Raw genomic sequence first — 12,999 nt, forward strand, 5'->3', positions numbered from 1 at the left:
TAAAGATTTTAATTCATAGCAAACAATGAAAATTCTGTACACTGTAGGAAAGAGTGCTGGGATGCATTTGACTTTCTAGCATGTGCAAATATTTACTGTTTGGCTTTGTACTTCTTCTTCTTCTAGACATTACCCAAAGCAGTCCTTCACTACAGTGGCTGATACACCAGAAAATCTTCGCCTGAAGCAACAAAGTGAATTGCAAAGTCAGGTAAATAGAAAAATTCTTTTGTCTTGTTAATGTTAGATGGTCAGTCCACTTCTTTGTAGTTTTTCTAAGTAGTAGTAGTATTTCTGTGTACATGCATAGTTGCACTGTAGTGTAATTATAAAACATTTGTCAGTTGGTATAAGACTGCAAAACTCAATGTTTTATTTCTGTTCTCACTTATACTAGTTACTATACAATTGTAAGTCCATTGGCATCACTGGAATCCTTCATTTTCATCAGTACATGAAGCATCTAAACAGTTATTAATGTTAGAAGTGATACAGCTTAACTCAAAGGGTTCATTTTCCTTTGACAGCTTGCATTAAACTTAATAATAAAATAACGTGAGATTAACAAATAATGAATTTGTCATTAGCAGATATTTAGAAGCCTTTAATATTTATCAAAAATGAAGTGACTAAATAATCAGTTTATGGATCTCTTATGGCCTCTGTCAACTAATATATGGGGCAGTCTGTAAGCTAGTTGTGATAAACACATTATCAATCAAAACTTATGCAGATTAATAAGAAATATATTTAAATTAAAATGTAAAATGAAAAGGGGAAAACAAGAGAAGAACATGGCAAAGAAGATTTAGGTGACTACCATAATATAAAGTTCTGGTTGATATTAATTCATGTTTATCTGAAAAGCCCTCCTCTCCCCCACTCTCCAGTATCACTTTATACTGTTTTAAAGTTTTAAATTATGTAACGCTGGCAGTTGTCCTTTGTAAGACAATTGATAATATTTGATTGCATTTTATTTTATGAAAATTCTGGTTTTCCTTCCGGTTCTACTGTTTTTTTCTAATGGTACCAGAGTTACCATTGTGTCACAAAGAGGAACTTAAAACCAGTATTTTACAGGTCTTTTAAAAAGAGTATAAGTTTTCAGCCCACTGTTTTTTAGGGGTTTGAGAGAAAATGTTGGGATTCAGTAGAATAATAAAATGTTACTGCTCTTTATAGAGGATATAGGAGAAGTGGCCTTCCCTAACCTGTTTGAAACATGCTTCTGTGGCACTATGAAAGCATAAGGAAACTTTTTTTGGGTATTAGTCTCTATTTTTAAACTGAAAACGTAGCATTCTAGGATACTGGGTAAGCAGTATAAGCAAGAAATGTGGAGTTTGCCCATGAATAAAATTGCTGCAACTGTTCACAATGCACGGTAATAAAATGTTAGATAAGAATCTACTCAAAACTTAGAAATTGAGAGAAACCCTTAATTTTTACAATATGCCTTTTTTTTCCAATATTACTAGTCAGCAAAAGACTTGCAGATATAAATTATAAGAGCAAAAAATTGCCTACTTGGAAGAAAGGCCATAATGTTTTTTCTAGATTTTCATCTAGACTGTGTTAAGTAGTTTAACCTGTGAATCATTTCAATGCTGACATAAAGATTCCAGGTACTTTTCCTTATCCAATATAGATCTTGTCCTAAAATATGACTGTAAATTCTGAATACTTTCTGTAATACTTTCAAGAATATAAGGACTTGCCTTGAGAGAAACTGCTATCTTCAATCAGTCCTGTTGGCTGTCTAGTCCCTTGTCTTGTCTTTTCAGGGAAAGACTCCCAACCAAAAAACCAAAAAAAAACCCAAAAAAAACCCAAAAAACAAACAAATAAACAAACAAACAAAAAAACACAAAAAAAAACCCCAAAAACAAAACAAAAAAAAACCCCCAAAAAACCAAAAAAAAAAAAACCAAAAAAAAACCCCAAACAAAACCAAAACAAAAAACCAAAAAAACCCCATGGGATATAATTTGGCATTGTTCAGGTCTCATTCTCTTTCAGTCCTGTGCAGTAGAAAAAAGTGTGTGCATGGTTCAAGAAAAGCCTTTCATATGAAACTGAACTTGGCTGGATGGAACCACATTATTACTGCCTTCCAGTATTCATCAGAGCTGCTTGAGCCTCCTGCCAATGCATTTGACAATTTGGGATTGAGCAAATTCCGTGTTAGGCAATGTAAAAATTATGTTGACTACTGAATAAGGAGAATTGCTTTTCTAAAATAATAGCTGTTTCTAAGTAAACATCTTTAATGCTTTTAGTTCTGAAGAGGCATAACCTTGTGTTTAACTGCAGGATTCCCAAGAATTTTTTCAAAATCTGTAGCTTTAGAACTATTTATTTTGTTCAGCAAAACATGAAGAACTACTAAAGGAAACACCATTAAATATTGTGTATTCTAAAATACACGTTTTTGTAAATCTGTTATTTTTTATTTACATTTAAGCAGCAATTGACAGTGTTTTAAATTGCAGTGCTGGGTCCTTGGTCAAGAGTCCAGTAAGGTCAGCATCAGGTGCCAGGGTGTCATGTTGACATAACACAACAAGAGCAAAACTAACAAAACAAAATACTGTTTTCTTGTGGAGTCAATAGAAAATGGATAGCTCTTTGGAACACTTGAAAAATCACGTTTTTAAGAAGTCAAAAGACAGCATTTAAAAGCTTTCCAGAGCTGTTTCTGTTCTTCTATTTTATATAATATCAGAGTTTTCCCCCCTTTAGGATTTTGCTTCCATGGACTTTCATTCAGCTCTGTAGTTGGAAGGAGATAAAAATGCATTTTGGAGAGGCTGTGTTTATTTTCCATTCTGGAGAACTCCACAGTCCAGTATGCCTCCTGACAGGAGAAAAATGAGTTTGGAGGTCTTTCATCCTCTAGGTAAAGAGTAGAGACAGAGATCCAGTGTCTCAAACAAGATTTTTCTTTATGCCTCTCTGATGAAAAATCCTTGTCTTTTTGGTGAAGTAGTGCATTCTCTTGCTCCATAGTATGCAATGGATACTTTTCACATTCTCTAGCCTCTCTTAAATAAGCTCAGGTATGGAAGTTACTGATATGCTCATCTCAGCTTTGTTTACTTGGGAATTTCCTTCATGTACTTTACTACTGATCTCTCGAACTTTACAACAGTGTGAATTGCTCCATGGCCTTTAGTCCTCATCTGTGGCAATTCTGTGTACATCAAAAGCTGCCACTCCCACTGAACTTGCAAAAAGAAACAGAGATGTTCTGCAGCAGTTCTTGGCGGGAAGAATATCAAAGTGTCAGATCAAAGAGAGGGCTGATGTTTAAGGTGTGTTCTACTCCAGCACTTTCTGAGGAAATGTACTTTCCAGTAATTCATAGGGAACTTGGTACAAAATCCTGGGTCTTGTCCTACTTTCTTCTTGTCCTGGCCTGTTGTAACGCACCCTGAGGCTTCTGTCCTTGGAAACTCCAAGTGCTTCTTTGACAATTTCTTGTACTACCCTTATAGGAACTTGGATAATTGAAAGCATATCTGTGTTTCTTTAGGAAGAAACATACTTGCAGTTTTTCTTGATAAATAGAATTCATAAAGTGTTGATTTTCATGAAGTACCATAATGTTTTATGAGACATATGCAGTTGAATCAGACTATTATCCTAACAATATTATATTTTAACAGTCCTTACTTTCTCAGGAATTAATGGTGCTTGGATCTTTATCTGCCAGATCTCACCAGGATAATCATGGTATCATTGAGCATTTGGAATAGAGTCAGCCATAGAAAAGGGAATAAAAAATCTTTATGGTCAGATGTTTGCGTCTGGGACGGCCATGTTCCTCTTTGTTCAGGCTGAAGAACAGACTGACTCTGTGTAGCAGTTTCATGTGAAAGCGCAAGAGGTGACAGGTGTAAACTGAAATATAGAAGACTGCATTTATGCATAGGGCAAAACATTTCTGGTGTGAGGGTGACTGAACACTGGCAGAAGGTGCCTGGAGAGGTTGTGGAGTGACCCTCCTAGGAGATTTTCAGAAGAGGACTGGGCACAGTCCTAAGGAATCTGTGGTAGTTGCCTATGCTTTGAGTAGGGTGATGCACTAGACGACCTCCAGAGTTCCCCTGTATCTTCAACTCTTCATATTCAGTGATTTGTCTCTGTCCTGTCCTTCCTTGGGTTCCTCTCAACCATTTAGCTCATCTTCTTGCCTTTTTCTCTTTGCTTCTCTGTTTCAAAAACATGTTAGCAAACTTCCAGGCAGATTATTTTTATTAGCTTGATTTGTTAAAAAAGCCTTTTCAGTTTATATGCACCTCTTTTATGAAGTCTTTGGAATGAACTGCCACAGTGAATGCTATAGGAGAATGAACTGCTGTATGGATTATTAAAGCAGACACTGGATGGATTTCCTGGGGTACCCTGAGTGAGCTCATTGGAGAAGTCATGGAGAAAGCAGATTTTGGAGCTGGAGACAGAGATAAAAATATTCTCTTTCAGCTGAGAAAAGGAGGAAGCAGTATGATATGGCAAGCAGAGGGACTTTCTTATACCTTTATGGGTGATTTTGTAAGAAGACCCTGGAACATATTTTAAAGATGGGACCTTTCCAGATAGCCGTCAGGAGCTGATTAATTATGTATTCCTCTCTCCGGTTATCTGAAGATCTGAACCCAGTCCACCCTATGTGTATGAGGAGAGGGTTGACAGAGCCAGGAGAGTGCAGGCTTCTCAGGCATCTTCTTGCTATTATTTGTGAGTGATAAGTCCTGGAGATGTTGATTGGGTTGATGCATTAAAATAAACCCAGACTGCCTGCAGAAAGCTCTGCCCTGCTCCTCTGTGAACCCCTTCGCAGTAGTATTTTGTAAATCATGCTTACCCACCAATACTGGTTTGTTCCTTCTTTCCCTCTGAAGACTAATTAAATGGCTTTTTTAATCTGTGTGAATCAAAGGCATGAAAATAATTCTTTATGTGAATATTACAAAACTCCAGAGGAGAGCAGGAGGCAGAATGAATTTCAGTTTTCTGGGAAAATGGTTGTCATCTCTTCTGATTTTTATCTTGCCAGATATGTGAGGGATTTTGTCTACATCCTGTCTGCCCTGGACTGGCTCCTGTTACTGTGACACCATGTATCTATGCTGTTTCAGTTTCATTGTTTTTGTTGTTTATTTGGTTTCCCCCTGTTGCATGTACTTAGTCTGTAAGATTCAGATTATAACACTACTGCTTCCCCTCCTCTCCTCTCCTCTTCTGTCTGCTGCTCTTTGCTATCATAGATGCTGAACCAGCATGTGGAGAGAAGCACGTTGTAACCCTATGGTTGGGAGACACCAGAACACGAGGCAAAGACACCAAACAGGGTGTAGTAGTGATAGATAAACAGATTGTACAGCAGAGAGGGAGTTTCTCTGTGGAATACATTTTGGTGTTATTGACACATTTGTGGCACCTTGAAATTCTTTGAGTCCATATGTAAAAATACAAATCTTCTACTGAGACATAAGATACGGTTATGGGCTACTTTTTGAAATAGAAGTGTTGTTTGCCTTAGCTTTAAGTTGTTAAGACTGAAGTATTAAATCTAATTCCTGGTACTGTCTGCATATCCTAATTAAAAAAATAATCTAATATAATTTGCCTGTATTATTATACAGAATTTTATACTGACTTCCAGTGGTAATGTACTGATCAGTGTAGGAAATGCTACTTATAGAAAGGAGTTCAGATAGTAGGTTTTTTTTTTTACTTGTTTATGAAAAGGACTATTTTTCTTATGCTATTGACTGTTCTTTCCCCTGTTTTCTTTTTGAGTCATATCACACCTCGATAATCAGTAAATTAAGCTGTGTAGATAAAGGCAGTAAACTATCTTTCTTTTTTCTGAACTTGTGTTATCGTGTGTATCTGTCTATCTGTTATTATGTGTACATTAGCAAAACAACTGCTTCAGACTACTCTTTTTGTGCTGTTTCCTCATTTCTCTGAAAAAAAAATCTGCAAAGATAATGATGAAAGGAGCACATTACAAAGCAAAGATGAATACTTGCCCAAAATGCCCAACATTTTAGACAGACTTGCACATGAGCATCTATAGGAAATGGTAACTGAACAGCTTTTCACTGTTGATTTGATGATACAAAAGTAAAAGTGTGACTTTTTTTTTTCATTAGTGCTTGCCCTGTTGTTATTAAACACAGTGATGTGAAAAACCTTGTGTAATTTGATAAGAGAAAACCAGAACAGAACTGCATTTAAGGAAGCACAGTAGTATCTGGAGAGTTTTGGAAGCAAGCAGCGCAGACTTCCTGCTAGCTAAAAAGTTAAGAAGCCTATAAAGTACACAGTCATGGGAGAAAAAAATGCATCTTCCAGTACTAAGACTCAGAACTAAGCTGCAAAATACATTAATATAATTAGATAAATTTTTCTAATATATATTAATGAGATTCTTTTTAGTTATGTTTTTGTTGGATTACTGCACAGAAATTCAACCCACATGAAGGGAAAATGCATTCAGTTTTAGAGAATTTAAAATAAAGACTGAGAACAGAATAATTGACATAACAAATGAGGCATCCAGGGATTGCAATCAGGTGCTGAGGATGTACCTGTACTGTAGAGTACAAGAGGGTCAGGAAGAAGTTCCTGATCCCAAAGACAAATTGAGTGTTCTGTCCACACTGTGTATGGACAGAATGTGTATTCCCCCTATAAAATATATTTTTTTTCCCCCATTTCATAGTGTTTAAGATGGTGTCTAAGAAGCCCATCAAAGTGGCATTTGAGAAGCATGAAACTGAGCATGCATGAAATGTGATGGAAATTGGGAGTTTGTAGGGTCAGTGTCCTCTGGGTTGTGTGCAGTGACTGGTCAGGTCAAGAGGAGCAAAACTGGTGCAGGCATGTCCTTACTGCCCTTCAGGAGTGCTCTCTCCTCTGAAGTAGACACCGAGCTGTGCCAGGCTGTGCCTTGGGAATGGCTGGGGATCAAGGCTATCAGTACTGAGTTTGTCCCCTTCCCCCTGTCCTGTTTAGCAGAGTATTTGTACTGAGAAAGTCTGCCAAAACCAGAAAATGAGATCTCATCACTCTTTCTTTCATTTCTGGGCTTCAGATCTGCGTATTTCAGGCTGCCACATTCAGTCAAAGGGGGTCCATGCTTCCTATTGCTGACACTGCTGTTTATTCACAAAAACTGGCAGTACTTGTGATCGGCAAGAGGAAATTTCTTTCAGTAGGTAACTGGTCTGATCTAGTGTGGAGTATTGGTCATGTCATCATTAAAAGGAAGGACAGGTAAGGAACATGTCTTTATTTACTCACTCTGGAATATCAAAAACGAAATTTTCAGGAATATGGTTTTTACTTTCTTGATGTTGCTAGTATCTTCCTCCAGAAAGTTATTAGTTTTTGTCTTAGACTTCCATTTCTGTAATGGCTGGGATGAATTATCTCTTCCTCCACCCCCTCATCAAAATGTAGTGGCATATTTAATAATTAAGTGGTATATTGAATAATTTAATTAAATAATTAAATATGTGACATATTTAATAATTTGAAAATGGCATATGAGTATTTTTGTTAATACACTTTCACCCAGGGTAACAGCCCAACTTTTATCCAATGTGAGATTATAGGAGTGAATTATGCATCAAAGGATTTGATTTCCAATCCAATGGAATGATTTCCACTTAGTTCCTTATATATTTTCAGAAATACTGACCTGTTTCTTACCAATGAACAAAGCTAGTTTTCCATCTTGTAATGAGACCAATTTTTGTCTTCATTTGTGGCAATATCTTAACAAAATTCAGAGGTTCTGTACAGGGAATTTATAGAGGCAATGTTAATTTTTCCCTTCATTTTTTTCTTGTCCTTAGTCTCAGGGCCTTAAATGCTGAAAGAGTATGATAAGCAACTACATTTTCCCTAACTTTATTGGTTTTCTGAAAATGTTTTGAATTTGGTCCTTATGTCTTGTTTCAGTTTTTTTGCACAAGGTTGAGCCACTTTTACTCTTTAGAGATCAGAGGCTTTTTTTTTTCCTGCTGATGCTACAAGGTCAACATGTCATGAAGAATTTCTTTGCTGAAAGGGCTGTTAAGCATTGGAACAGGCTGCTGGGGTGGAATCACCATCCCTGGAAGTGTTTAAGAAACAACTGGAGGTGGCACTTTGTGCTGTTGTCTTGTTGGCATGGTAGTGTTTTATCAAAGATTAGACTCAATGTCTTGGTTTGAAAAATCAGGTGTCTGCTAAGGAAGGCAGGACCCTCTCTTGAAATAGAAAATGTAAACCCCTTCCCTCCAAGTTATTATAATTTTGAAATTAAGGGGCTCTCAGGCAAAGATGTAGGAGTAGGAATAACAGATATTTATTAGGAAAAATAAAAATGCAGTAATACAAAACAACACTCACAGAATCATAATATGACCTGACACCCTGTTGGTCAGGGTGTTGGCAGCAGTCCCATTAAATGGTGGCTGCAGCCCTCCTGCAGTGCCAGGTGTGGTTCTTTTGGAGCAGTGATCCTGTAGAAGGGTGGAGTTTTCCTCTGAAGATCCAGTGGTGGTGTAGATGGGCCTGGTCATCCTCTGGGAATCCAGTGGAAAAAAAAAAGCTGCTCCTCTGGGAATTCAATGGGAAAAGTCTGCCTGTGGTGTTCCGAATTTCAGATTATATCCAGGTCGGAATGCTTGGCTCCTCTCCCTGGGCAGAGCATCTCACAATGGAATGATGTAATTTTGTCAGTCATGCAGTGAGACTCAGTGGCCCATTAACAGAAGATATTTCCCCAGAGGAAGGATGAGTCATGGAAGAGATAAAGAAAACTGTCCCACCTGGTTTTAACAGGTGGCCCAATTAACAAAAGATGACTGCCCCACCTCTAATAGATGGGAATAGAATACACACCCCTGGCCACATCTTGCATTAGCAACCTATGGCACTCGATGATCTTAGTGATCTTAAGCAACTTTAATGATTCCACGATTCTGTGACAGTGTTTGTAGTTTGAGGGATTCTTGAGAGGGATCATTGGTCATAATGTTGCATGGTTTGGCAGATATCTATAATTCTCTTTCAAAGGAGAAAGCAAATTCAAAGTTTTAACATATATTTAAGTTTACCAATAAATTGAGAGGGCAAATCCTTTGCTGGCATTCCTCTGGAAATTGCCTTAAATACATTGTTAATTTGTTCGCTAGCTGAATATTTTTTCAATAAACTTGTTACATGTTTGTATGTGATGGGAGTGTAGAATTAGAGAATTTCCATGACCATGATTATATTTATTCTTATTTGATGCAGTTATTTTCTTCATTAGAATGCATCCAGTCTTTAGATCTATATTGAGGAAAAAGGAGAATACTGATTTGCCTATATGCTTCTCCTATGTGATTAGCTGTGATTTAAGTCTGATTTTGCAGAGCTTTTATAAGTATGCACTTTGTTTAGCAGTTATTTGTATCTGCCAATGTTGAGAGTGGTTGGATTTCTTTACCTTTTTTTTTTTTTTTTTTTTTTTTTTAGTGTAACATAGAAGTCAATCCAGATGCATATTTTTACTTTGTGTAAAACAGCTGTTCCCATTGTGTGCATTGGCTACTGAGTAGTATCCTTTAAATTCATTATTAATTCTGTTTTCGGTCAGCATTTGTTCTGGATGTGGCCTTTACAAAATGACCAACAAAGCTGCTTAATAGGAGAAATCCAAGCCTGGTGAGAGTGTCACATTCTCTTAATTAGAAGTCTTACAAAGCAGAAGCTTTAAGCAAATGAAACTATGAAAAGAGCTTTAGCCATAGCAGAGAAATTAAAAACTGAATAAACAAAATCTCTGCCATTCACTGTGTTTCCCAACAAAATGTAATATTCTGGTTTCTGGGTTTTGAATAGCTGCAGAAGGCCTTTGTCTGCTCCAGCAAAAGATACTCTTTACACTTTGAAGCTTTGAGGATATTTCTCTCTGCTTGTCTCTCTCTGTTTCTCAGTTCTTGATAATTTCTGACCTGTCTGTAGCCTGTGCTGTCTGGCCTTGGTGGATTTGTAATATGCTGAGTATGACTGTGAGAAGGAGAAAGGAGAAATTTGCCTTGGCTTGCCTGATGCAATGCAATGCTAAAACAACACATGAATCCAAAATTGCATAGTATTGGGCCTTTCAGAGTATTTGGATGAAGAAGAAAGGCAGTAGGGATCCTGGGCAGTCCTACCCCTTGACCCCAATAAAAGGCCATGAGCGTTCGTCAGCATTTTAGTTGGTCATTTTCCTGATGCTTGGGTTACTTATTGATGGGGCTGTTTTAGATCCAAGAAATATATTGTTCTCCTGATTTATTCTCAGATGGTGCAGGGACCATTCAGAGTTCAATGATTTCTTGTAACTGCTGCCTCACAGGATGGATTGAGGTCTATTCGGGGTGATAGTTTGTCAGGTAGTGCTATGCTTGCAGGAGATTATGTTGATGGGCTTTCAAGTGAAAGGGTCAGGAAGAAAAAGAGAAAAGAAAAAGAGTAGGATTAGTATAATGTTTAACTTAGCTCAAAATAAAGCAAGTGAAAGAAAATACTAAATGCTTTAATTGCACCAAATGTTAGAACTTGAAAGGTATTTGGTGGAAACATTTTGGGGGGAGGGGGCAAGGATTTGGTGTTAGAAACTCATTGGAGCAAAGGTTTATTTTTTTCCTGTAGTTTACTACAGACTCAAAATTTTGAAGGACAAAATACATAAGATGTTTTATTAAAAAAAAAAAAGGCAAAAAAGATTTGTCACTTACCGCTAGCAATGACAAAAAATTATTTTCTACTTACAGTTCAGGTTAGTTTAAAATGTAAAAACTTCCATATAAATATATCTACATTTAATATGTTATTTTTTAATATCTTGTGAATTAAAAATAGTTGATTTCTACCTGATTAATAATAATTTTATTGAGTAAAATGAAGCATAAATTTCTTGTTTAAAATTTTTTTCAGGAAGTATAGCTGAATTACTTTAAAGTGTTGGGAAATGTAAATGTGAATGAAGCTAGCATGTATATTTTTCCAGTGTAGGATACATTTTTCGTAGTGTAGTATATTTATCAGTCAAAGAATTGTTGATATAAACTTAAATGTATAAATATGGTCAGAAGAAAGGTTGCTCAGTCCTGTTAAGAAGGGAGTAAGAGGGATGTGTGTTGAGGACAGGATGCTCCAGTGTACGAGTGATAAGACTGGAATGCAAACACCCAGCACAGAGCCAGGGTGGGCACATGGTGCAGCACCATTTGAGATAAATGGGAAATAGGTTATGTTGCTCCTTCTGATCAAAGGAAAATGCTTTGATCTGTATAAGAGGAGAATAAAAAAAAAATCAAATAATGTTGTATTTTACTTGAGTCAAATGCTTTTTGGTGCATTATGGGCATGTGTATCCTTACATTGTCAGTACTTACTATGCCTTGTGAGCATGGCAGCCTTTGCCACCAGCCTGAGCCCGTGGTCACTCCTTATGGATTAAACTGAGCACTGGAGTCTTTGGATACTGCTATTGTCTCCATCAGCTTCTGCAACAGAGCTACTCTTACTTTTACATCCTTTTAAATTTAGCTCCTTCAGTTTAGTTCTGTCCTTTTCCAAGCTCTCATCCTATTTCACAGCCTAAAGCCCAGCTCTTGCTTTTAGCCTTTACTTGTGTTAGTTCTACTTTGCAATCTAATCTGACAAATTCTTGTGACGAGATGTGAATTGAGCGTGCAGGAACAGGAATATTTTGAAATGAGTGATACCAATGAAAAATGGAGCTGCTGCCCTGGAAAGCTGTCAGCAGTGCACAGCACCAGAGATGGCAGGGCTCAGTGCGTGAGCAGGATGGGCAGGACTCCAGGGAGCCATAACCCTGTGCTCTGAACGAGTTATAGTTATGAATATGTGTTTTGATGGTAGATCTTAGTGAGTGAAAACTTTTAAATCCCCTCTGTTTTCATAGATACTAAGGCCATAGGGTAGTATTATTCTGCCACCTGGGGTATAAAATTATCTGGATGGATAAGAATATCTAAAAGGTTGTATGAACAGTGCCCCTAAAAGTGCCTGTTTCTCCCTAGTGTTTAGTGCTGTATAAAATGTCATGGCTGTCTCAGATAAAGACTTGTAAAGTAGGGTAGAATCTGATGCCTGGTTACATAGAAGGCAGTGTTTGAGTACTGAACAATAACTAGACCAAATTTAGCTTTTCGGAGACTGGAGTCAAATGTAAGAAAAAAAAAAAGACTCAAAAGAGATGGGACATATCAGAAGTCTAGTGATAAGCACATCTGCTGTCCTGAACCAGAAAGCTGTGGAAAATGATGCTGATCATCATATTTTATAGCACCATATAGAACCTTCTCTGTTCTGAGAAGCATGGTGACAGGGCTTAGCAAAAACTGTTTTGTTTACTGTTTTACCTTTGCTGCTTTCTTTTGTTCAGAAATAATGGAAAGAAACTTCCTGATGGACCAAAGGTATTGAAGGTATTTATTTTAAATTGTAGCATAGGATAAGCAGAGATATGCAACCTGAACACTTTTCTGAGGGAAGTCCCAGCCTGCTGAAAATTAGCTGAGGAGTGGATGTTTTAAAATGGTTTTAACAGGCATTTCTATTTCACTTTACTTGTTTAGTGCTTTATCACAAGCATAAATTCCTGGAGTGTTTAAATATTTCTGATTCATTATTTCTCTCTACTTTCTTGCAAGAAAATTGTGTTTTACTAATTAAGAGTTTATGTACTTTGGGGACTTCTTCACTGGCAAATAATCAACCTTATAAACTGAAAGTTAGTTTTCTTAACTTTTAATCCTTACAATATAAAAGAAATAAAACTGATTGGCTTATTCCTAGAAAATGTTTTTGGACTCTGTAAATCATATAAGCTTGAAAGATGTTAGTCCACTGAGTTATTTTTAGTGTCTATAGATGTTGCCTTTAATGCAATTAAAGCAAAGAAGATTTTTGGCTCGAATGGTGTGTTTC

The 12,999-nt window shown here is 36.9% G+C and overlaps 1 protein-coding gene across 1 annotated transcript in view; it reads left to right on the forward strand.

Annotated features, from left to right (window-relative positions):
- The window catches only part of LOC128794418 (LIM zinc-binding domain-containing Nebulette), a 111,150-nt gene that overhangs the window by 72,565 nt on the left and 25,586 nt on the right, over positions 1–12,999 (forward strand). Inside the window, exon 3 of the mRNA XM_053954250.1 lies at positions 127–211. Within this exon, the coding sequence (XP_053810225.1) occupies positions 127–211 (85 nt within the window). The remainder of the gene's footprint in view (positions 1–126; positions 212–12,999) is intronic.

This window comes from Vidua chalybeata, chromosome 1 (genome assembly GCF_026979565.1).
Source record: "Vidua chalybeata isolate OUT-0048 chromosome 1, bVidCha1 merged haplotype, whole genome shotgun sequence".
Taxonomy (NCBI): Eukaryota; Metazoa; Chordata; class Aves; order Passeriformes; family Viduidae; genus Vidua; species Vidua chalybeata.